Source organism: Crassostrea angulata, chromosome 8, assembly GCF_025612915.1.
Source record: "Crassostrea angulata isolate pt1a10 chromosome 8, ASM2561291v2, whole genome shotgun sequence".
Taxonomy (NCBI): domain Eukaryota; kingdom Metazoa; phylum Mollusca; class Bivalvia; order Ostreida; family Ostreidae; genus Magallana; species Magallana angulata.
The window spans coordinates 7,495,636-7,519,989 of NC_069118.1; the positions used below are offsets into that span (position 1 = coordinate 7,495,636).

The 24,354-nt window shown below is 35.3% G+C and overlaps 1 protein-coding gene across 11 annotated transcripts in view; it reads right to left on the reverse strand.

Moving 5' to 3' along the window:
* The window catches only part of LOC128161792 (sarcolemmal membrane-associated protein-like), a 33,508-nt gene that overhangs the window by 3,455 nt on the left and 5,699 nt on the right, over positions 1 to 24,354 (reverse strand). For 4 of the 11 annotated variants that reach the window (XM_052825187.1, XM_052825185.1, XM_052825186.1 and 1 more), the window contains 26 exons: positions 21,226 to 21,382; positions 19,315 to 19,381; positions 18,934 to 19,024; positions 18,446 to 18,613; positions 18,177 to 18,254; positions 16,880 to 16,942; positions 16,595 to 16,732; positions 16,122 to 16,290; positions 15,361 to 15,597; positions 15,196 to 15,246; positions 14,949 to 14,990; positions 14,765 to 14,827; positions 14,377 to 14,439; positions 12,991 to 13,056; positions 12,229 to 12,291; positions 11,938 to 12,105; positions 11,356 to 11,418; positions 7,138 to 7,263; positions 6,723 to 6,785; positions 5,736 to 5,798; positions 5,258 to 5,320; positions 4,730 to 4,792; positions 3,087 to 3,338; positions 2,434 to 2,509; positions 1,926 to 2,157; positions 609 to 743 (listed from right to left, as the gene is read on the reverse strand). In XM_052825187.1, coding sequence (XP_052681147.1) covers positions 609 to 743; positions 1,926 to 2,157; positions 2,434 to 2,509; positions 3,087 to 3,338; positions 4,730 to 4,792; positions 5,258 to 5,320; positions 5,736 to 5,798; positions 6,723 to 6,785; positions 7,138 to 7,263; positions 11,356 to 11,418; positions 11,938 to 12,105; positions 12,229 to 12,291; positions 12,991 to 13,056; positions 14,377 to 14,439; positions 14,765 to 14,827; positions 14,949 to 14,990; positions 15,196 to 15,246; positions 15,361 to 15,597; positions 16,122 to 16,290; positions 16,595 to 16,732; positions 16,880 to 16,942; positions 18,177 to 18,254; positions 18,446 to 18,613; positions 18,934 to 19,024; positions 19,315 to 19,381; positions 21,226 to 21,382 — 2,820 coding nt within the window. Of the gene's footprint in view, positions 1 to 102; positions 138 to 608; positions 744 to 1,925; positions 2,158 to 2,433; positions 2,510 to 3,086; positions 3,339 to 4,729; positions 4,793 to 5,257; positions 5,321 to 5,735; positions 5,799 to 6,722; positions 6,786 to 7,137; positions 7,264 to 11,355; positions 11,419 to 11,937; positions 12,106 to 12,228; positions 12,292 to 12,990; positions 13,057 to 14,376; positions 14,440 to 14,764; positions 14,828 to 14,948; positions 14,991 to 15,195; positions 15,247 to 15,360; positions 15,598 to 16,121; positions 16,291 to 16,594; positions 16,733 to 16,879; positions 16,943 to 18,176; positions 18,255 to 18,445; positions 18,614 to 18,933; positions 19,025 to 19,314; positions 19,382 to 21,225; positions 21,383 to 24,354 lie in introns of all 11 variants that reach the window. The other 7 variants (XM_052825193.1, XM_052825188.1, XM_052825192.1 and 4 more) reach the window with 7 other exon arrangements.

Sequence of the window (24,354 nt, forward strand, 5' to 3'; positions counted from 1 at the left end):
ACAAGCCGAATATGTCCTTGTTGTACCGAGTATGAACTTTATGCACTTAGTGAACTTTATGCACTGGCATCACTTTTTTGTTTTGAATTCAAATAAACCTACTGGTTTCTCCATCCACTGACTTAAACACAAGTCCACTGCAATGACATAACAACAACAATGTTTGTCCATGGATTGTTCACATACAAAGCCAAAATAACACAAAATTCTCACTAAAATAAAGCAGTAAGTGCAGAGCCACTCTGGTAGTGTGCTTGTGTTAGAGTTAACGATACAAAAACAACCAAATGTTAGCTAAATATTGGGAAAAAATTAATATCAAAATGGTGTCTCTCTGCATTTTCAAATTTTTCTTTATTAATGCAGTCTAAATTGTTGGGTTTTTTTAAAAATAAATATACACTTAACATTGCACCATTCCTTAACATAAATAAGCAACAATTAAAAAATTAAAATGAATTTCTGCACAAGGATACTCAACAGGGTCGGGCTGAATGGACAATGAACTAGCACTTAATGTAAGGCTTGTCTAGGGATGTTCAAGCACAGTATGAATCATGACATCTATAGCTAGCAGACAGAGTTTGGAGACTGTCCCTGAGACTCACCACTTTGGTCCGGTCTGACAGGTGTTTGTATTGTTCGTGGACGAGGCTCATCTCGACCTCTAACTCGCTGACCTTGTCCTTGTATTCCTGACACTTTGACCTCAGACTGGCCAGCTCAGCCGCGGCTTCTTCCAGCTACAGACACAAAATACACAGCTATAAACACAAAATACACATTATGATTTCTCAGAAACAGCTTGTACACGAGATGGTTCACAAAATACCCGACTATATATAAAACTTCCAAAGAGCATGAAGATCATTTACAATATTTGAATTTAAACAAAATAGATAGTTTCTTTAAAAATATTCATATAATAAAATTTGTATTTCAAACATATTTTAACATATTTAAACAAATCAAATTCATTGTTCAGAGAGGTTAAATAAACTAATGCCTAGAAAGAGTTACCTGCCCTTGAATGAACAGTCAAAAGTGCAATATTGGTATGAGATATGAGTCATGATTTTAAAAGTATGCCAAAGATCCAAACATTATCAATATTTTTCATTCATTGACAAATTTTTTAAAAGCATGTTGAAAAATGATATTGAATGATCATAATATAAAAATACAGGTGTTTAATAGGCCCTCAAAGAAGCATTTACCGTAAAATGTATTTACCAAGCCTCCTGGAAGCCCTTACATTGATATGTAAGGAATATCCAAAAAGGAATATTTTTTACAATAATTATTTTATCTTCAATGCATGAAAGAAGTAGACATTATGCCAGCTATTATGAAACAGTGCTATAAAATATTACAAAATTGCAAAACATTAATTAATAAATTTTATACAGATTTACTTAATCATTGAAAAATTTGCTTCACATCTCCTCCCCCCAAATAAATATCGTAATAAAAAATTGCACATGCAAAATTTAAGTCTGTGTTATAAAACCTCCATTTTAAATCATATTCAACAGCATTGGTAACATGCAGGGTCAAACCAAATCTGAATTAATCGACTAGAGAACCAAAGAAAACTTGATCCATAACCACTGAAAAGTAAATAAAATGTTTCACAACATCAAACTAAAAAATATCAATCATGGTTATAAAATTGATTTAACTAAGGAGCACTCCAGTTAAAAAAAGCCTTTATGAAAAAAGCAATCTGAAACAAGCAGTAACTTCTACTACTACTACCAGTCGAAGCAAACTCCATCTACTATAAACTCAAAATGTTGGTCCTCAAGTATAATGTGTTATCACCTACTAAAATTGAAAAAAAATCAAAGAAGCCAAACTGATGTGACAAATAATGGAACAATTGCCCACACCCAACCATGCTTCAGCGCCCAGGCTGGGAGTACCTGTTGACCTGGTGACCCCGTGACATTTGACCCTGCCGTTACCAAACCTCTGATTGGCTGTCGGTCTCCCACCTGATGTCGTGTCTGCTCCGTCTCTTTCTGCGAGTCGGTCAGATTGGACTGCCATGTTGATGCCTGGGTCTCCAGCTGTTCCTTCATGGCCTCTAGCTGGCGGTACGACTCCTGGAGCTTGTTGTACTCCGCCGACAGCTGCAAGTTCTCCTTACGTGACCTGTAATTTAAGTTCACGAAAATTTGTTTAGACTCATTTGAAACTCTTTTAACAGAATATGATTTAATAAACCTTCTCAACTGCTCTAGATCACTTTGTAAAGACTACTTTTCTTAATCTTAGAGATTTGATAAACCTTCTTAAATCTTGAAAAGACTTAATTTCTTGTACCCGGTAAGTTTGATAAGCCCTCTAAAAACTCTTACATATTAACATTTAGTTGTACATCTTTCATTAACAATGAACAAGTCCTTATGACCTCTCTGCATCACTTACATTTTCATCTCAGCCTCGATGGCCTGAATTCTCTTCCGAAGACTTGAGCATTCTTCCTTGAGAGCATTAAATTCGGCTGTAAAACAAACAGGACTGGTCATTGGAGGAGTCCCACTGTATGTTAAGTTACATGCTACAATGGTGTGTAAACAGTGCACAAAATCAGGGAGAAAAAAAAACAAACTCCAAACCAATCAAAGTCTCCAACAACCAAAAACAAAAAAAATTCAAACTATCAAATCTTCCAAAAAGACTAGCATTCTAACAAGTTTGCTGCATTTTACCCTTTAAAAAATCTCTGGCTAAGCTATAAATATGTGTACAAACACCTGTGATTCTGGACACTACGTGATCTAAAAGGTAAATGACAACCGGTCACCTACATGCATGCAGAGAAAATATACCTACATCCTAGTAACTAAAATCACCCGACCACCAATACTACTGCTACATATACAGTGTATGGTATGTGAGTCAGTAACCATGATTTAAAATGATTTACGATGAAAATGAAAAAACGACAAAACAAAAAATGATAAAAAAGAACACCACATTTCTACCAGAAGAAAGATATTCTGAAACATTTAAGACCTTCTCTCACGAATCCACTGTTTCCGCGATAACATCAGACTGAAGTAAATGAAGACAATTACCCATTATATTACCTCGTTGTTTCCCCGAAGGACTGGAGGGGGGAGGATGCCCCCCGCTGTTAGTTTTGTGGAGGTCCCTATGTGTGCCATGAGAATCCCTGAGAGATGAGCTTCCGTGAGAAAGCTCGCGACTGTGAGAATCGCGGCCATGCGAATCTCGACCATGCGAGTCCTGATGCAGGCTCCTAAAGCCAAAGTGGGAGGGGGTTCGTCTATCTGAGTCCAGTCTCTCTTGTAGCTGGCGAACTTTGTCTGCGGGGTGACACACAGAGACAGTTTATTTCACATCTCCTCACCAGGGGGCGCATAGGTAAAACATCCAAAGCCGACAGAAGGCCTCATAAGCCATGCAGACAGAAAAAAGTAGAGAGTTGTAGATAAAAAAGAGCTCCATGCAGAAAGTCAGAGGAAAACAAATGATCAAAAGAAATGACAGAAAGTTGATCCATGCTGCAACCCAAAACTTTAGAAATGTCGCATCAACAAAATAAGAAAAAGAGAGACAGAGAGTTACTACAAAAATATAGAAAAGAATAAGACAGCAGACGTGCTAACAAATAATGGCAGTGACATAGAGGAACCATGAATATGAATTATAATACTTTCACCAATATGAAAATAATGAATCTCAGTTATAATATAAGATACTATTATCATTCCACATAATTTTTTATGTAAACATTTACTCAATGACATTTGTACAAACAACACAAGCACAGTCGGACGATGCAACAAGCAAATCAGAAGACTTCAATAGAGTTTTATCTGACAGAGGTGAAAAAAGATCATTTCCAACATGCCAGGTATTACACTAGAGTGGCCAGATGCACCAACTTAAAAAAATCTTACTTGCAACAAAAATTAAATTCATTCACAACTTGAAGTGAACTTGATAACGATGCATGCCTTGTAAACTTTAAATTTAATGTTAAATCTATATGAAGTTTGAATCAGACACTTTCACATAACAAGGGTAGATCTTTTAATAACCAAATCACAATAATGTTAAAGGTACATGTACTTTACACGTTAAAGTCCTGAGAGGAAGAGGTGGAAGTATCATAGGCAATTACAGGTTTACATGTTCAGTATTAGTACAATCGTTATATGGTGACTGTACATCTTTACAAATACAATGTCTACACAGAAAACTTTGTACATTATTTTGTAATAAGCAACTTTTTTGAGCAAATAAATATATAAAATATGAAAAAAATATATTTAATACAAGGGTGATAACTCCATTTACACCAAGCTAGGGGAGACAACTTACATCTGTTATATTCTTTCGGTGCGAGGTTCCGAAACAATGCTGGACACAGGAAATGTGTGTTAGGTTAGAGCCAACTGGCGTTCATCAAATTAATACACTTAATTATATACCCAGTCTTAATACATTACTCTGATATCTTTATCCTAAACATTGTATTATTTTTGTCTTCAAGATTAAATTCAACTATTACAAAAAAAAAAAAAAAAAGTTAATCAAGAGTTTAAGAATATAAAGATGCAGTGATGCTGTAAGTATGTGCTGTAAAATCTTGACATAACCTAATGTATCGGCCTCTGAATTGACAAAGCTTGATTGCTCAGAATAAAGCACACATGAAGCAGTGATGAAGAGAAGTGGGCGTGGCACTTACTCTTGAGCTGTTCAGCCTCGTTGTGACTCTGTTTGGCAGACTGCTGGCTCTCCAGGTGCTTAGCTACAACAAGTGTAAAACAGCTACGTTAAAGTTAGCTACCACAAGTGTAAAGCCTCCTTGTAAATACTTAGCTACAACAAGTGTTAAACTGCCATGTAAATATACAGAAAAGAATAGACACATAAATCAGCTACACATACATGTAGATCAAAAGTTATTCAAGGTCATTTTACACCAATAAATGGTCACAAAAGAAAACATCTACTAGTCATATTACATGTATAATGGTGGATTTCATTCTTTACAAAACATGTCTGCTTACACAAAACGAAGAATTGGAATTTTATGTAAATTTCACTTCTTATGAATTTGACATAAAATTTTTGTGATTTGTGTGTGTGTGTGTGTGTGTGTGTGTATACTATACTTCTCAAAACCTGTACTTACTATGAAACTCAAATGAAATTTATGAGAGGCACAACTGCCAGGCTAAAATTAATTAATACCTACATGATACAAACTTACTTTTGGATTCCTCTAGTTCTTTCTTGATTTCTTTATTCCTTGTCTTCTCCTGGTCCAGTTCACCTGAAATGTTAGGAAGATGTCAGTGTTACTCCCCCTTTTTTTAAACCCTATCAAACAGTCAACTCTCCTTTATTTAGAAGGAAAAAAAGGAGTGTTTTGTATCCTTTGGTCACATATTAAACACTAATATTTCTTAACATTCAATATGAAATAATACATTTTTGTTGTTAAATGACTGATGAAAAAATAATATTGCACAATTAAAATCTAGTCCAAAACAACACATGTATTTCACTAACTGAAAATGATAACAAGAAAATGCAAGCTGTAAACCAAGATTCAATAAAAATACAATGTATATGATTGTAATGATTACTGCAATGTACAATAAGAGGAATGATACATCCATGTACAAGTTTACAGGACAGCTGACTAACAGCTGATACTGTTACGATCAGGAGTATTATGGACTCACTTGTAATGGTGACCAGATCTTCCTGGCTAGTTTTAGCTATTTTCTGTTCCTCCATTAACTGGTCTGTTAATATAAGGGAGATAAACATGCAGGATGGAGTGTGAAGCTCAACATGCAGGCCGATCACATAGCTCACCCCACACAAAGCTCGTCTCACTTATCTTTGGTATGACAGTACACAGGGCAGTTTGGGACTTAAATTCAAAATTATCCTCCTCCCCCTTCCAACACAATACTGTAAAAATTATCTACCATTTGGCTTGATTGTGTTTTATTTTTTTTCTGCAACAGTGTTGCTTATATTGAAATATCTTTACTTCCAAACTGGAACTTTGCAAACTGAGTGCAAAAGATATGTGGACAATGATAATATTAATGATGCATCTTTTTGTTGTTCACTTTGGAGCAATATCATGACAATGTAAACGTGTTAGTTCTATAAACCAGTTTTCCTTTCCTAGCACATATGCACTTTTAAAAAGACAGTTTTGCTTTCAAAATATCAGAGGATAAAGACAACAGACAGACAGTTGATCAAAAATAAAAAAAAAAACTATATAAAGCAAAAAAATGGAAAGGCACATATTACAAGTGAGGTAAAAGAGGTACATGAACTTACTCTCTGATTAATCAACAAATAATAAAAGTCTAGTGAATCAGAAATTCCAAATAAGATTGTTAAAGTTCAAACATTTGGTGCATCCAATAACATTCACTTCAAGATGTGCAATGAAAGAGTAAAACACAAGTACTCCAAGGTTACAGATTGAAATTAAACACCAAAGGTTATGAAATAAAGGTACAAAAAATTAAACTCTTCATGCAAATTCTTATAAAATCACAGAAAAATTAATATTGTTTTCAAAGGAATCAAAAGGAGAACTCAACTCAAAGGATGCATTAGAGAGAGGAGATATTACAATGACTCTGTGTACACACACTTTAACATGATGTAAGCCCTGGCCATAACTGTGAGAGACCACCTACCCCTTAGATCCAGTATCTGCTGCTTCACCTCTTTGGTTTGGGTTTCTGCTTTCTTTAGTTGTTCTACAAGGAATAAAAAATATAACCATTAGTAAAAGAACTAAAATTTTACCCCAGCAGAAGGAGAGCTTTAACTGCATACTTATTTCCTGGTTAATACCTGTATATAAATTTAAACTTCTTGTATTTTTTTTTATATTCAATAACAGGTCTGTATTTGACACTGAAGCTGGGTATCGGACTATCTTTACATAAAGCCATCCCTAGATGGTACATGGCATAAATTGACACTATTTGCATTTTATAAATGCTACCTGTGGGTATGAGGACACCAGCCACTGCCCACTCCTCCTATGAGGGTGGGGATGGCCTACCTATTTCCCCTGGGGGTTTAAGGGGGAATCTAGTCACTTACCCTGCAGGTCGACCACCATTTTGGACTGGTCCTCGGTCAGTTTCTGGACGTCAGACAGTTGGTCCTTCAGGGTGATGGTTTCTTCGTCCTTTTTCTGTACTTCTGTTTTGCTGACATTTAACTCATCTACAAACAATCCAATACTAAGTTCAGTGGGATGTATTTAAGTCTGACATAGAATAAAGTAATACTAGAGTAAAGACTGAGGTAAGTATAAATAAAAGATATGACTCCATCTGTCTTTTACATTATTTCCTCCAGACATTTTTATTTTATCCATGATTTTTAGAATTGTGATCATGTTCAACAAATAATCAATCCATAATCCAAAAAAAAGAAGACCAAGTTCAACAGCTGGTATTTTTGCAAAAATTATAAAAAATCAAAATCCGGGTACTAATATGTGCATCTCTGATACATGTACAGTTGATCTGCAAAACTAAAATGTCCTATCTTGAAAACTGTAGGCGGAATTATCTGTACAATAGGGGTTCTGTTGTGGCAACTACTCGCCTGCCATTTTCACCATTTTAATAACCGTATTTTTCCTTCAGAAAACCCAGTTAAAAATTTAAATCCTCACTAAGTCTTGTGTACTGTGTTGCCCAATATATATTAAAAAAAACCACCAAAATTAACCAAAATTTATGACAAAATGATTCATCCGATTAACCTTGCAATATAATTTCTGAGTGTGTAAAAAAAATACATTTCTTAAATTATGGAAGAAATATCTGCTCTGGGATTTCCAACAAAGAGTTTTAAGCACACAGAAAGACCATAAACTTGAGCACAATAATAGCACAGTTCTGTGTTGAGTGATTTTTTCTTATGCACTATTAAATGGCAGCTCTGCTTCCAAAAGAGATTCCCAAAATATGCTGCACACAGAATTACAGTTAATGCAGATCAATGCAACTGTGACCAAAGATATAGATCTACCTGTTTTCTGTGGTAACATATCAGATTTCAACAAGTACCCGGTAATACAAGTCATATTAAAATTTGTTTGAAACATGCATGTGCATAGAACTTCTTTCAGGATGGCAGCTTAAAAAATCATTTCTGAATTCATTGTAAATGTACCTTGGGATATTCAGAACCTTTTATAGCATGAAAACCAGTTTTATATACTAGTACATTCAAACTGTTTGATTTGTCTTTTACTTCTTTCATTGATAAGGATTTAAATACATCATTAAAGTTTAACTCAAAATGAAACAGGGGCCCCCTACAAGTGAATTAAAACTCAGGTGGAAAATTCTGAGGTAATTTGCACATCACAAAGCTTGTGACAGGTAGCAGATAAATACAAAATCATTTAAAACTCAGAACTTGGCCTTAATATTGAATGTCAATATTTATCTAAACAAACCTTCAATTGGTCAGATATAATTGTACAAATGTGAGAAAGTTTACAAATGAATACCAACTTAATAGCCAGAAGTGGTCCCCACGTAAAACAAACAAAGCTAATTATAGAGGCAGAAATTGGCCGGGGATCATTTTGAATGGTGTACAATATCACTGGGCCCAGAAGTTGTAACTTGAAACATCGTTAAAAAACTTATCAAGCTTAAAACTGAAACAATGAGCTGCTGCCATCAGAAGAAAAGAAGAGAAATCTGAATAGCTGGCAAGACTGCACTGACTGTTCATAACAAAAGACTAAACATATCTTGCTGCTGAATTGAATGTTTACAAGTCTGAATGAGAATCATTCAAAGAATTCTTGTATAATTTCCAACATACATGTACTTGCCAGTTTTTAGCTTCTGAAAAGTATATAAAAAACAACAATGAATTATCTCCAAGTTCCCATCCTTAACCTAAAGATAACTCCCCAAAACATATGGTCCAATAAAACATCAGAAGTTCCATCACAGAGCTCTTTTCAATTAACTGTTGGATGCACTCACCATCTGACTGTGACTCCTCCCACTTTCTTTTCATTCTCCTCCACACACAGACAAACAGCGAATATACATCCTAGCCTTACATCTGTGCAGCCTTACTCTCATCTAAATCACTTCCCACAGGTAACACTGAACAGGTAAGTTCCCAGCCACACACCTTTCCCCGCCCTTAATACTGTGTTGTTACAAAAGTTTCAAAGAAGAAGCACTTGTAGTAACAGACTTTACGGAAAACACTTCACACATGGTTGTTACTCTCTCCAGGTAACATGTGACAGCTATATACACTTAATTACCGCTCCTTACAGGTAAAACCACACACACACAGAGAGCATTCTCAGAACAAGTCATCAGGTGTTTTCATGTCAGCTGAACAGAATCCTGTTTTAAACAGTTAAATGTCCTAAACTTCAGAACCAAAAGAAATGGAATTGTGCAGGTATATCTGTACCAATTAAATCCCAAGCAATCAAACTGTACAGATAGCACGGTATCAATGAACCCTGACAAAGGCTGACTCGTAAGATTACACCAGAGGTCGGGCTTTATCAGCACCCACTCATCCTGGGGTAAGGTCACCATTGACCCATGCATCCACATTCCAAACACATCTCTTGTCTTAAGCTGTTAGCAAACATATTAATATCTGTTTCATATCTATGTCAAATCTGACCCAAACGTCCACCTGCTTATCTAGTCCACACATGGATTCACAGACAATGAAAGCTCTCGTGACAAAGGAATTTTGCCTGCATGAATGAATCTCCTCTTTGTCAATCATCAGTAATGCTAATATTCTTGATGAATTTAATTAATATGCAAAATAGGAAGAAACATGTTTAAAATATTGAAATCACTGTTGTTTGCTACTGCTTCTTTAGATGACAATGTTATAAGATAGCACTGTAATTTTTACATCTTCTTGAATTGATCTATCCAACAGTTAACCTTTTCCTCTACATGAGCAAAAAGCAGACTCAAAATTCCCACAAACTGAATATGCAACAGACAGAATTTTTCAATATATTAAGTCAAACATCTACCTCACCTTTTAAACACTACTCAAAGAATTAAATTGTAAACTACTCCATAGAGTATGCATCACAATTAAAGTAATATTCTCTGTAACCAATCTCTAAATTTATAGCTAAGTTTTCTCAATGTTTGTAAACACAGTGATCATAAACCACATGTGACACATAACGGAGATGTCAAGTTCACCTCTTGATCTTAATGGTAAAGAGAAAAAACTATTATGTCACTTGCAAGAAAACCATGCATTATATAGGTTTTATTTTATGCAATCAGAGAGAGAGAGAGAGAGAGAGAGAGAGAGAGAGAGAGAGAGAGAGAGAGAGAGAGAGAGAGAGAGAGAGAGAGAGAGAGAGCAGATTACACAGGCCTCACTATGTTATTACACAGCAATTGTAATAGGTCTCACTATGTTATTACACAGCAATTGTAATAGGTCTCACTATGTTATTACACAGCAATTGTAATAGGTCTCACTATGTTATTACACAGCAATTGTAATATATGGTGTGACTGATTACATGGGTCTCATTATATCTAATAACACAATGAATGTAATGTTTGTTGGATACGTTTCATCAGTGTCATACTATATGACTGTACCAAATTGATACATAGTGAATGTAATGTATGGTATGACAGATTACATCAGTGTCAGTAAACACAGGTCTAACTGTGTAATAACACAGTGACTGTAATTTACTATCAGAAATATTACATCAACATCAGATAAGACATGCTTGACAATATGTAATAGCACATTGATTGTAACTTATAATCCGACTTTTATGGTACTATTTATAATATTAGTATTTATATGATACAGAACTAAGACAAGAATGACTTTGATGGAAGTAAAAGTTCTTTTTTAAAGTTGTACTGGGTCAATTCTTGCACTGGTCTTACCATCCTTTTTGTGCCTTAGACACATTAGGATTTTTTCAGAATGTTAATAATTCTTATACTGTAAACCAACTTTTATTCGTGTGCGAGAAATTTTTGTGAGGTTAGCGAGAGCCATGTCGCCGAGGATATTTCTCGCCGCGAACCAATCCTTTGTCTATAGTTTTTACAATACAGGTCTGGATAAGGCTTGGTCGCAAACATTAGTCGTCGCGAACCAGTTGATTGCGAAATAAAGTCGCCGCGAATAAAAATTGGTTTACAGTGTATCTTAGTCTACTTTAGATAATTTGGACAGTTGTTATTTAGAGCAATGTATAAACTATTACAGATCTGTTTTATAGTAGTGATTTTTTGATTTCCTTACCTTTGCATTTCTTCAGCTCTGCCTCGGCTTTATTTTGTAAGATCCTGGCTTCCCTTAACAATTCTACAACAAAGATAACAATCATTAGATATATTGCTTAATATTCTTAATTCAGGTGTACATGTAAAAAATCACATTTATTCCTGTTTAACAATTTAGAATTAAATGAATCTGCCTATGGTAAAATATTATAAAAAAACAAGCAAATCTAGGACCAAATTTGTAAATGCTAACTGGTTATCAGATTCCTAATGATTTCAATTAAGAATCAGTTAATATACAATGTCATGTAGAGATTGAAATACTTTGGAATACAGTTGAACTATGGTATTTTGAACACCGAGATGTCAAATACAATGGATATATTATTTGTAAGTCCCAACCACTCATACTTTAAGTTATTTTACCCTTGTTATCTCAAATACTTGGATATCTCGAAGTTTTTAACCAGTCCCAACTAGTTTGAGATAACGAGGTTTGACTGTCTGTTAATTTGTAGATTAATCTTGATGCCTACATTAATTTGGTCACACATCATAAAATCTATTGTAAGGCAAAGTCTAGAGTGTGAGTCGTACTGACCTTTAAGATTGTCATCGTCCTCCAAACCCGAGTCGTTAGACTCGTCCATATGAGACAAAGATGAGGGGGTGGACGGGGAGGAAGCACAGGTTGCCACCAAAGTGGCTTCCATCTTATCTGACGGTAGCCGCGCACCCATGATTTCACTCTCCAGAACCCGTACCTTGTCTGTAACACAGGTTCAGATTTACTTATAAAGAACTTTATTCTGATTTCACTTTATAATTAACCCCAAAATTATAAGATTCTCTTAGATAGGTCCACTAGTATTGGATAAACTTTAGAACATACCCTGTAGTTCTGAGATGAGTCCTGAGCTATTGTCGTTTTGGTGTTGGGAAACTTTAAGTTGCTCTAAAAATAAAGAATTGACAGCTATTGACAGTTTATAATATCATATTTCAAAATTCTGGTTCAATACTTGATCATATTGAAGTGCACAAACAAAGAAGGAATAATGTCCATCTGAAAAGTAGCATGCAGTATCAGAAGAACTTTCAGCCAGAAATCAGTAAAAAAGGTTCAGTAAATAAACAGTAACCACAAAACAAGAACAGAGCTGAAGAAACAAAGGGGTGGATCAAACTTCTGTCATCATATACAGAATGTCTCATCAGTGTACCGGTAATACTATTAAGTATCAGGAATAGCAATATAACTTTATTTCTTGTTTAATTAAATACTATACAAAATATTTCATAAGATCATTCAGAAATCTTAATAGATTTTATCCAAATCCAAATTCATTTGCTGCCTTTTACTTTTAAGTTATTTTAATGCATTGTACCCGGTATTTATTCAACTTAAGTTTATGAATTCTGTTTCGTTTCTTCAGATTTCAATTACTTGATTTTTTTTATTCTAATTTTGACCAATATTTCCTTTTGAATTTTTTTTTTTCTCCAAGAGATCTGTTTGTCCTATTCTAAATAATTCTCGTCTTTGCATGACAAATAATGTATTTTCTTTAGGCCCTAAATCTTGCTCTCCCTATTCACTCAGAGGTTTTCGGCCCTGGATCCACCCCACACAGAGGATGAGATGAAGACTTACGCTTCAGATCAGCCATGGTACTTTCCATCATTAGATTCATGTGCAAGTCCGACAGCTTAAGCTTTTCTGAATGAATAAAGATGATACGGAGTCAGATGAGGTGTGTGCAAGAGCCAGGGAACACATGCTGCTTGGACTGTGGGGGAGGGGTCAGTGGGGAGCGGAGGGCAGGGGTGTGTGTGTGTGTGTGTTTTGGGCAGGGAGTGGGTTAAGGCGACTTTATCATTGTATGCATGTATTTTTCATTTTACAGAGGGCCTTTAATCAAGTTGTGACTGAGATATATGTACTTGTATTATACTCCCAAAAATTATTTATTGAAGTATTAACTCAATTTTAATATAATGGTCCATTTCTTTCAGCTTTGTTCCACTTTGAAGACAACCTGAAGGTGGATTTTATTACTTAATTGACAATGAAGTGGCTAAGATGTTACACAATGTCATGTGCACAGGACAGAAAAGAATAGGTGGCTTGAATCCACCAAATGGCCTTACTGTCCATATATAATGCCGGGACTGAGGTATCACTATACCAGCTTACATTGCCGGCCTGTAATAAATTACTGTCCCTTCCATATAAAGCTAGCTCATTATTTAATGCATCACCCACTGAATGCATGAATGACAATATGATCCTTTCTTGGTCTTATTCAGGTAATATCTCCTTATAGAAAGTACACGTTCGTGTCATTTTATTTAGAGTGCAAGTGTGTTTAAAATCTACTTGATAATTGATGTGATTCCAACACCAGAATATAACTAATGTTTTAAAGCTACTTTTTGGTGATAATATTAAGTACCGGTATAAACAGAAGATAAATGAAGAGTCAGAGGATGTGTTATGTAGATACATGTACTGAGTCAGAGATGCAATCATACATTTCAATTTATACTTGAGATATATTTTAGAAGGATCTTAGTTTTAAGTAATCAGGAGAAAATTGTCAGATATAACATCTATAAATTGAGAAAACAACATTATAACTTTTTTAAGAAAGCAACACTTCAGCAGTTTCACATGCAAATGAAAATAATCATAATTGTTTTAAAACAAAAATTTATCATTATCAAATGCACTGAATACAGGGCGTAAACAAAACACATTGTCAAATAAAAATATCTGCAAATTATCAAACTGATGGAAGCAAATCACAACATCTCTTGTAAAGCAAATCTTATTTCTTTCTACTTTTTTTTTTTCAATTTAAACTTTTCATTAAATTTCATCTGATTAAAATCTGATAAATCATAATCATTTGATATTTCCTTTGCAACATTTACAACGTAAATGGATCTTAACATTGGAGAGAGTAGAAGGATAAATTTGGAATGGTCTAGCGTGACACGTGAAGCCTACAGAACAAAGTAAAGAAGCGATTGTTACCTTCTAGTGAGGCAATCTTGGTTATGTATTGTTTGGCATCTGTCTCAGCTCTCTCCAGCTCCTCTACAAAATTCACAAATAAAAACAGACATTTCAATACTTGGCTATGTTAAGCTACTCACTAAATCTTATACAGAATACACAAATCATCTCTGATACACATATGTATGTGTATGGTTATTTTATGGTCAGTTATTTTATAGCCAGAATTGATAATAAATTAATTCATATTATCTTGTTGTCCAGTATTGACGGTTGCTATTTCAAACAACATCTACAATATGGGGGACCTATAGGATATTTACAGAAGTACCCAAACAGTGTTATTAGGAAACTCCCTTCAAGTTGGTATGTTTGATCCCATGTAGCTCTCAACATAGACACTTACTCTGAATAGCCTCCAACTTCTCTTCACTCTCCTTCAACTTTTCATCTGATTTACTAATTAGTTCTACAAGAATACCACAATAAAATATGTTTAAATTTTTTAAACAACAATATTATTGTTTACTATGTTTAACAGACAATGTTAAAAAAATACATGCTGGCAAATTGTTGAATTAAAAACATACCTTTATATTTTTCTATTTGTTTTTGTGCTTCTTTTAATTTTCCTGAAAAAGACATGTGAAAATAAAAATTATTCCAATTGGAAGAATGTTTGAGTGTAATCTATATTTACTAAATATTTTGAAAAAATACATTCCTGTTTTTGCATACACAGATTTAGAAAAAAAGAACTTTGTAACAGAATTTTAATCAAAGGTATATGAGCTATTGAACATCAAAGAACACAATATCACACAATAACAAAGCTACCTTGAAGATCATCAGGGCTGCCTTTTTCTGAGGTTAATATTTTCATGGAATCTGTAATATGCAGAATCATTCACTTAATAAATCCAGTTAAGGCAGCTACACTGTACAAGTAAATTATAAGTGCTATTGAATACACCAATGGAAAAGTTACAAATTAGTACTTACCAACATCATCCATATTGTTTTGGACATGGTTCAGGCTGTCAGACTTGTGAATGTCTTCTAACTTATTATCATTCTCGTCGTCTTTCAGTATTATCTTGATATCATCCCCTACGATTATCTTTTTATCACCAGTGTCAATCATTTCATCAGTCTGTCTCTCTCCATTTGTGAGCCCTTCACCATTTTCCTTTTCATCAATGGCATTTTCCTTTGGTTCTTTGATGGCTTCAAGTTTTTCTGTAAAACGTAACAGTCAAAGTTAGATAAAGAGCATAGTTTCAAAATGCTATAAATGATGTGCAATATCAGTACCTTTGTTTTTCCTCCCACTACTATTTCTGTTAATTAGTACACTCTCCCCCTACAACATCTGTCCCTTTGTTTACCCTTCCCTTCCAATACCTGTACCTCTGTACAGTCTCACCCTAGTATTTCTGTTTTTTTGTACACCCTCCCCCAACATTTTTTCGTACCTTTGTTTTCCCTCCGCCTACAATTTCCGTACCTTTGTTTATACTTCCCCTACAATTTCCGAACCTTTGTTTATCCTCCCCCTACAATTTCCGTACCTTTGTTTATACTTCCCCTACAATTTCCGTACCTTTGTTTATCCTCCCCCTACAATTTCCGAACCTTTGTTTATCCTCCCCCTACAATTTCTGTACCTTTGTTTATCCTCCCCCTACAATATCCGTACCTTTGTTTATCCTCCCCCTACAATTTCTGTACCTTTGTTTATACTCCCCCTACAATTTCCGTACCTTTCATGGCGGCGAGCTGCTCCCTTGTAATGTCGTTGTCGGCTTGCAGGGACTCCATCTTGGCGGTGAGGATCGTCTCCTGGTGGATCATGTCCTGGAGCTTCTCGCTCAACTCCTGTTTCTCCTGTCGGATCTTCTCCACCTCCTCTAGGTGCTGTCTCTCCGCCTCCTGTAAACATAAACAACAACTCATTACCAACCTGTAAACACAAACCACAACTCTTTACAATCATTACAATCTCCGATTAATCCTCTTTGCCTCCTGTAAACACAACCATAATTCATTACAATTGTTCTCCTGTAAACACAAACATACAAACAAACCACATAAGCATCACATTTCAGCCATATTGACTGCAAAAGTTAAAGCCGTAAAAAGTGCATTAAATGCAAATTACAAGTACAATTAGGGTGTCACTAGTATTTCAAAGTATTTTTCTACCTTCCAACAAATTAATTAGAGCTGTAATTACCTGAAGTTTCTCCTGGATCTCTATGACCTCTTTTTGCTGGTCCTGGTATTTCTCGGCGAGTGCCATCAGTTCCTCTTGAGCTTTCTCACACATGTCCTTCAGGTGAGCACACTCATCCTCCGTGTTGTGAAGTGAGCGCTAAAAAGTGATAACCTTGTTATTGTACATCTCTTGTTGAAAATACTAAGAACATCCTTAAAACATTTCTTAATAATAACTCATCTTTTAGAAACCTTAAAAAATATATCCGTAATTCATAACTGATCCCTAAATCTTGACTTTTACCTCAAGGTCTGAAAGTTTACGGACAGCCTCCAGTTTTTCTTGTAACACCCTCTTTAGAGATTCCTGCAAATTGAATATGGTTTAAACGTCATAAAACATATTAACTAACTTATAAGAACTACATAAGAAGACAAACAGGACACAAGTCTATAGACATGGCAGTAGACTTTGATATATACATGTATTGAGTGTTGAAGTCAGCCTTTTACAGAAAAGGAGTGGGGTTTGTACACTTACTTTGGCAGTAGAGGAGTGGGGTTTGTACACTTACTTTGGCAGTAGAGGTTTGTACACTTACTTTGGCAGTAGAGGTTTGTACTCTTACTTTGGCAGAAGAGGTTTGTACTCTTACTTTGGCAGTAGAGGTTTGTACACTTACTTTGGCAGTAGAGGTTTGTACACTTACTTTGGCAGAAAAGGTTTGTACACTTACTTTAGCAGAAGAGGTTTGTACACTTACTTTGGCAGTAAATGTTTGTACACTTACTTTGGCAGAAGAGGTTTGTACACTTACTTTGGCAGTAGAGGAGTGGGGTTTCCACACTTACTTTGGCAGTAGAGGAGTGGGGTTTGTACACTTACTTTGGCAGTAGAGGAGTGGGGTTTGTACACTTACTTTGGAAGTAGAGGAGTGGGGTTTGTACACTTACTTTGGCAGTAGAGGAGTGGGCTTTGTACACTTTCTTTGGCAGTAGAGGAGTGGGGTTTGTACACTTACTTTGGCAGTAGAGGAGTGGGCTTTGTACACTTTCTTTGGCAGTAGAGGAGTGGGGTTTGTACACTTACTTTGGCAGTAGAGGAGTGGGCTTTGTACACTTTCTTTGGCAGTAGAGGAGTGGGGTTTGTACACTTACTTTTGCAGTAGAGGAGTGGGGTTTGTACACTTACTTTGGCAGTAGAGGAGTGGGCTTTGTACACTTACTTTGGCAGTAGAGGAGTGGGGTTTGTTACACTTTCTTTGGCAGTAGAGGAGTGGGGTTTGTACACTTACTTTGGCAGTAGAGGAGTGGGGTTTGTACACTTACTTTGGCAGTAGAGGAGTGGGCTTTGTACACTTACTTTGGCAGTAGAGGAGTGGGCTTTGTACACTTACTTTGGCAGTAGAGGAGTGGGTTTTGTACACTTACTTTGGCAGTAGAGGAGTGGGGTTTGTACACTTACTTTGGCAGTAGAGGAGTGGGGTTTGTACACTTACTTTGGCAGTAGAGGAGTGGGCTTTGTACACTTACTTTGGCAGTAGAGGAGTGGGGTTTGTACACTTACTTTGGCAGTAGAGGAGTATGTTTTGTACACTTACTTTGGCAGTTGTTTCGTATGTATTCTTTTCTTCCTGCAGGGTTACCACTTCTTGTCGTAACGTATCTTCTGCATGGTTCTAATGGGAAGAAAAATACACAGTGTACTATATAATCTTATACCTTAACATCAATTTTTGCATGCTGAAAATTTTAAATATTAGGGTTATAAGAAGAAGAGTTATGCCATTTACTCTCAAATCACTGATTTGGGATAAATTTAATTAATTTTTTTTAAAAGAATTTGGTTCTGACTGCCTGGTGGTCCTACCTTGGAGTAGATATGTAGCTGGTTCTCTAGGACTTCTAGTCGTGACAGTAGCCGGTCCTCGTCAATCAGCGCCTGCCACCCGTTCTCCGACGCTTCCTGTGTATTGTCCACAAGTTGCTGTAGTTTGCCCAGTTTCTGTTCCAGCATTTTCTCTCTATGTAAAGCTTCCTACAACCCAACATAAAGTGTTAACTACCAGATAAATAAAACTACAAGAATCAACTCCTCTCTTTATACATCCCAAACATTAGTAAAAGTGGCAGGTAAATAAAATACAGGAGTTCCCTCCCCTTGACTGAATTCAATTCTGACTTTCAGATATTTTCTACAAAAGTACCAGTACACATCTTTCAATGAAAAGTAATGCTTTTTTAGTGAATAAACCATAAAAAATAATGTAATTTGATGAAATTTTAGCTATTAAAATGATTATTAGGTGTCTTTATATTGTCTGTCTGGCAGGAATGAAGAGAGCTCTGGGCTATTACCTGCAGATACTGAGCAAGCTGGTAGAGTTCCTGAGATTGAATCGTAACACCAGGTGTCACTGTGTTAGAAAACTGCCCTGATTCAGAGTATCTGCAATCACCAAAAAATCTAAGTCATGTCAAAAAACCATCTCATTTCAAAATTCTTTAAATTTCGTTATCAAAAACCTAGTAACACAGCAATAGATGGACTGTCAATCAATCTAAAATATTGATGGCATTTCTCTATTATAACCCCCCCCCCCCCCCAAAAGAACATTTAGCAAGAAATAAACAGAGCCAAGAAATGTCTGTAAGATAACTTCCCTTTTCAAGTGTTGTGTTTACAATGTTATTGTGTGTTACACTTTTACTGGTATAAGTATGAGCTGTGAGTCTTACATGTTTCTGGCTTCCCGTCCGTCTGGATGGAATAATGTTACTGTGGCTATAATACAGTTATGTGTGACTGAAAAAACAAAAAGATTGACTTGGTTACACATCTAATAAAAATAGGTCTTATTTGACATAGGTACATCTGTAACAAATTTACAATCTATCCAAAAAACCCTTATCACAAGTGTTTATCTTACATAAAGTGTTTGAGCATGCATTTTGACTCCAGGATTTAATGCTTAATTTTGTCGCATTAAGCTCTTACTAAGAGGCACATTCAAAATATGGTATGGAAAACACTTACATACTGATCTTGAGATAAATATTTAAATTTCTAAAGAGTGTGAAGTATTCATAATAACTTATGGTCCAAAGTAAGAAAATTATATTTGTATTTCATATACCTTGTAATATCATCACTTACAAGTTAATTTAATTTAACATGTTTAACAACATTACTTAATACAACCTATTTTTGAATTGAAAATTTTCAGGCAACTTAATAAAAACAAAATTGGTAGCTTTCTTTTTAAATCCAAAAATAGAACATAATGTAATAGCTTTGATGTCCTTAAGGCTTATAATGTAGATACAAGACTTGTTCAGAGTCTAACATGAAATTCTTGCATGAAAATGTCTAGGCATTACATAAGATGTGTGAGCCTGGTAGGTTCCTTATATTACTATAGCACAGTCAATGTCTGTAAGATGTGCTATATAAACAGACATGAATGCACACATAGGTACAGGTGAGGCACAGGTGAGATATCTTCATCACAGCCCAGCTCAGCATACCTGGAATTCCTCGTGAGTTTCAGATCACTCTGTGTCATTAATAAGTCTGACTCATCAACTCCCGAGGGAAGAGGGAAAAAAGATTGCTGTCTGTGCATTCCAAATTCAATTTCATACACAGAAAAAAAATATATCAGTTTCATTTGTTCTACACAATTAGTTTCTGGGAGCACAATTCCTTCAATTCCTAGCTAAGATTGGAAAAGCTCTCTTCTCATTCACAGAAATAGAGTGCTAATTATAAAAGCATCAGGTATTGCATTTTCCCATTTGCAATTCATAAATTCTTGACAGCTGCCAACTGCGGCAGTGTTAAAATGAGAATCTATTTTCTGCAGATCAACATTCTGCAGAGGTGTCTGTTGGAATAATGTTAAAGTTTCATTCTCATTAGATTCTTCAACATAAACAGGATGGAAATTGCAAAACAAATCATGTTAGTTTAAGCTAAAAATAGTACTACCTTTCCTTTTGTTTCATTGATGTATCTTTACATTTATAATAATTAAGCAGTGTTCAATATACTAATCAACAGTGTTCACATTGCAAAAGCATTGCCTTTTATATAACAATGCAAACCCTCTAGGGTAATTGGGATTTTTCCCTATGCCTTTATAATGTGTATCACTCATTTGTGGTACATATAACTCAGATTTGAGGGCTCTCTCTTTAAGGGTAAATAGTACAAGATATGTTTGTGCAAGTTGATGTCTTGTTTCACTTTCATTTCAGAAATTGATATCTGTGCATTTAATTGCCGATTCAGAAACATTTTGCAGGAATTATTCTGTTTATGTGCAAGACACTCTTACAATCATATAAAGAAACAACTGACCTGTCAAAATACAATAGATATTAAAGTGGTGGGCTTTTCATAAAATCATTACAAATTGACATGTCATTGCACCAACATCTTATACAAAATAGATACCTCAAAATTGAGTAATTATAGAGGTCAGAACATAATTCAAAGATCAGTACTTGAACCTCTGCACAAACACTATTGAATTACCTCAGTAGAACAGAAATATACTTGAAAAGATTTAAAACAACAATTATCATTTAATCAATGGCTATATCATTATCTTAGAGATGTATCTAACAAGAACAGACAACTCTTACTTTTCTCTCCCCTCTTGTTATTGTCCATTACGTCGACCCCGAACTGTATGTGGTCGCCGGAGAAGACTTCCCGGGGCGCGCTCTCCTCCCCGCCCCGACTGAGGCGCTGGTTATTGATGAAGGTCCCATTACTACTCTTTGTGTCCTTCAGGTAAAACTAAGGGAGAAAACACAAAAAATCATTATAATGGCAATTGGGAAAAAAATGTTTGTTAATCTGTGGTGTCATCAAATTTAATAGATGTCTGTATACAGTAGGGTTGCTGTTATTCATTTTAAAAAACTATAAATGTGAGATGAAAAATTGCATAAGGGTTTAGTTTGTAAACTGCTGCATTATTGCATGGATAATTTTGCATAGTTTGCATATAAAAGTTTCATTCAATTTTTCAAAGCATCAATGAAAATCTGCACAAACTTACATATGGTGTATTTCAATTCATTCAGGTACAAATTTTGTAAGCTTTTCAAAGTCAGAAAGAGCTCTATGCTACTAATTGAGGCCAAAAATAAGACAGATAGGGATTCCTGATGTTTTACTGGAGAATTACAGAAGCTTATTCTCTAAATTTTCACTGAATCAAACTAAATGCGATAAACATGAAACATGTGATGCTTATCATCTGCTAATGACGTCATGGTACCAGCCTCACGGTCTCCATGAAGCTCATTTGGTACACAGGTTTGTCTACATAAACATCATAAATTTAAGCATACTGGGTTATGCAGCAAAAACTATAGTGTATGCAAAATAATTGCTTACAGAACAGGCCACTATACATATTAGATAAATAAAAATTACTGCATCAAGGTGCAGTCAATGAATAGCTGCCACACTAATGATCTATTAGAATGTTACAACTCGCACTCTGCAATCTTTTGATACTGGGCGGGCTTATTAAAGGCACAGCTTTTAATGAATGTTTGCTGAACAGTGCATGCTCTTTATATCATTGATGCTGGAGCAGGGATACTTTTAAAGAATTGCCATATGTTGAATGAATCAGGGAAAGTACTTATATTGTGAATAACTCCATCACTATACAGGCCTTATTATCACACAACCACTGACTATCTCAACTTATAAGAACAATGACCCACCTTTTCCTGTTGAGTGATGTCAGGCATGTTTACAAGTTTCTAACTTTTCCAACTGGATTATACATAATACACAGAAGCTTTGATGACAGTGTGTATTGGGTGCTCCTTTTGCCTTATAAACACACCAACAAGTTGGAGGAATATTCTCTTCACTAACAAACACATCAATGAAGTGGAAGGATATTCACTGCACTAACAAACACACCAACGAAGTGGATAATCTTCACTGCACAAACAATTACACCAAAGAAGTGAATGATCTTCACTGCACTAACAAACACACCAACGAAGTGGATAATCTTCACTGCACTAACAAACACACCAACAAAGTGGATAATCTTCACTGCACTAACAAACACACCAACGAAGTGGAAGGATATTTGCTAACAAACACATCAACAAAGTGGAAAAATATTCACTGCACAAATAGATACACAGTGTTCATGTACGGTAACATTGATAACTTATCAAACTGTAAACTAAACACAAACAGCCATATTGTATCGGCTTGGGTTTCCATCAACAAATAAGCTGCAATGAATGAGACAGGGTCTGTCTTTGCTACCACTGGGGGAAGCCAACAGGTTGCCAAATATTTTTTTTCAGTCTGCTCTCAGAGATATGAAAGATTTTTTTAATTGCTTGAAGTGTCAGAAACAAGATTTCTTCAGAAATCTTGATAATGTCTCCTGCAGCAATGATAACAAACATCAGTTGAAAAGCATTTAAAGCAGTCAGACCATAGATCATCTAGTTTCTTTCTTGTTTGACTTTAATTAACTTAGTAATTTTAGAAAGATTCATCTTGTAATATTTCCAGGGGAAAGACTAATTTTCAATAGGATGCTATTTTGAGAACACTTTAGCCATCACTAATATGTAAAACGAATTTCCTTAAAAAATGTCCTTGTAAAAACAATGGTAATTGAGCCTATATCTTATATGCCGCCATTGTTGTAAATCAATTTAATGAGTACAATAAATAATCAACAGAAGTTCCTCTTCAGGAGCAGATCAGAAATTTCTCCTTGGAGATTACAATGTTAATGCAGTCCATCTGTTAGAGGAAGACTTGTAATGAAGCATTAATGGCAGGTTGTAAAATTAATAAGGCTGGATGGTCGTGGCCATTTTTAGACTATATTGATCTCCTTGAGAAGAAGAGCTCTGTATAGAGACACAGCAAAGCAGTCACATGTACGGAATTTTTCTTCACTAATAGTTTATGGCTGAAAAATCGTTTCTTAAAATGTATTTTAAAAGTATAAATGTGACGGTCAATTTGCTGACCATCCTGTCCCCTGCATAAAGCAGGTACTGATCCAAAACTGATGTACGCTATGACATGACATCCTTAGTACGATAAAAAGACATCCAAAGATCCCATTATAAGCACACACTTCTCTTAGCTTGGAGAGCAGAGTTGAAAGGTTTCTTTTCTTGTATGCTCAGCATAATTGTTCGGGGGTTGGGGGTGGGGGGTTGATGACATGAGCAAATACCAGTACTGTATAATCATTTATTAATAATTTGTTCCAAGGACTTATAGTCTGACCTGCTATGACAGTAACATTACACACTAATAGCTGATTGTGTACTTTCCACTCAACATTAAATTTAACTATATGGTAACATTAGATGATAAATGATATTAAAAAGATTTGACAGACATATATAGATTTCATTTAGTGGGCAGTGGTTCCAACCAATCTCTATAAGTCATTGAGGAATTCACATAAAATCATGGATATCTGTACTTTTATGTGTGAATGCTCTTGCAAAGTAGATTTGGAAATATAAGACTTGGTGAAAAAAAAATAATGAGTAACCAACCAACATTTTTCATTTCAAGGACTCAGCGAAAAAATAATAATACATGTAATGGGTAACTAACATCATTTCAAGTTAATGTTCTTAACAGTTTAAACAGATTTGGATAACTTCCTAGATGTACACATACTGCTTAGATCCATATGAATTAGACATACTCTATATGGAACACCCACACACAATGTTTATAAACATCCC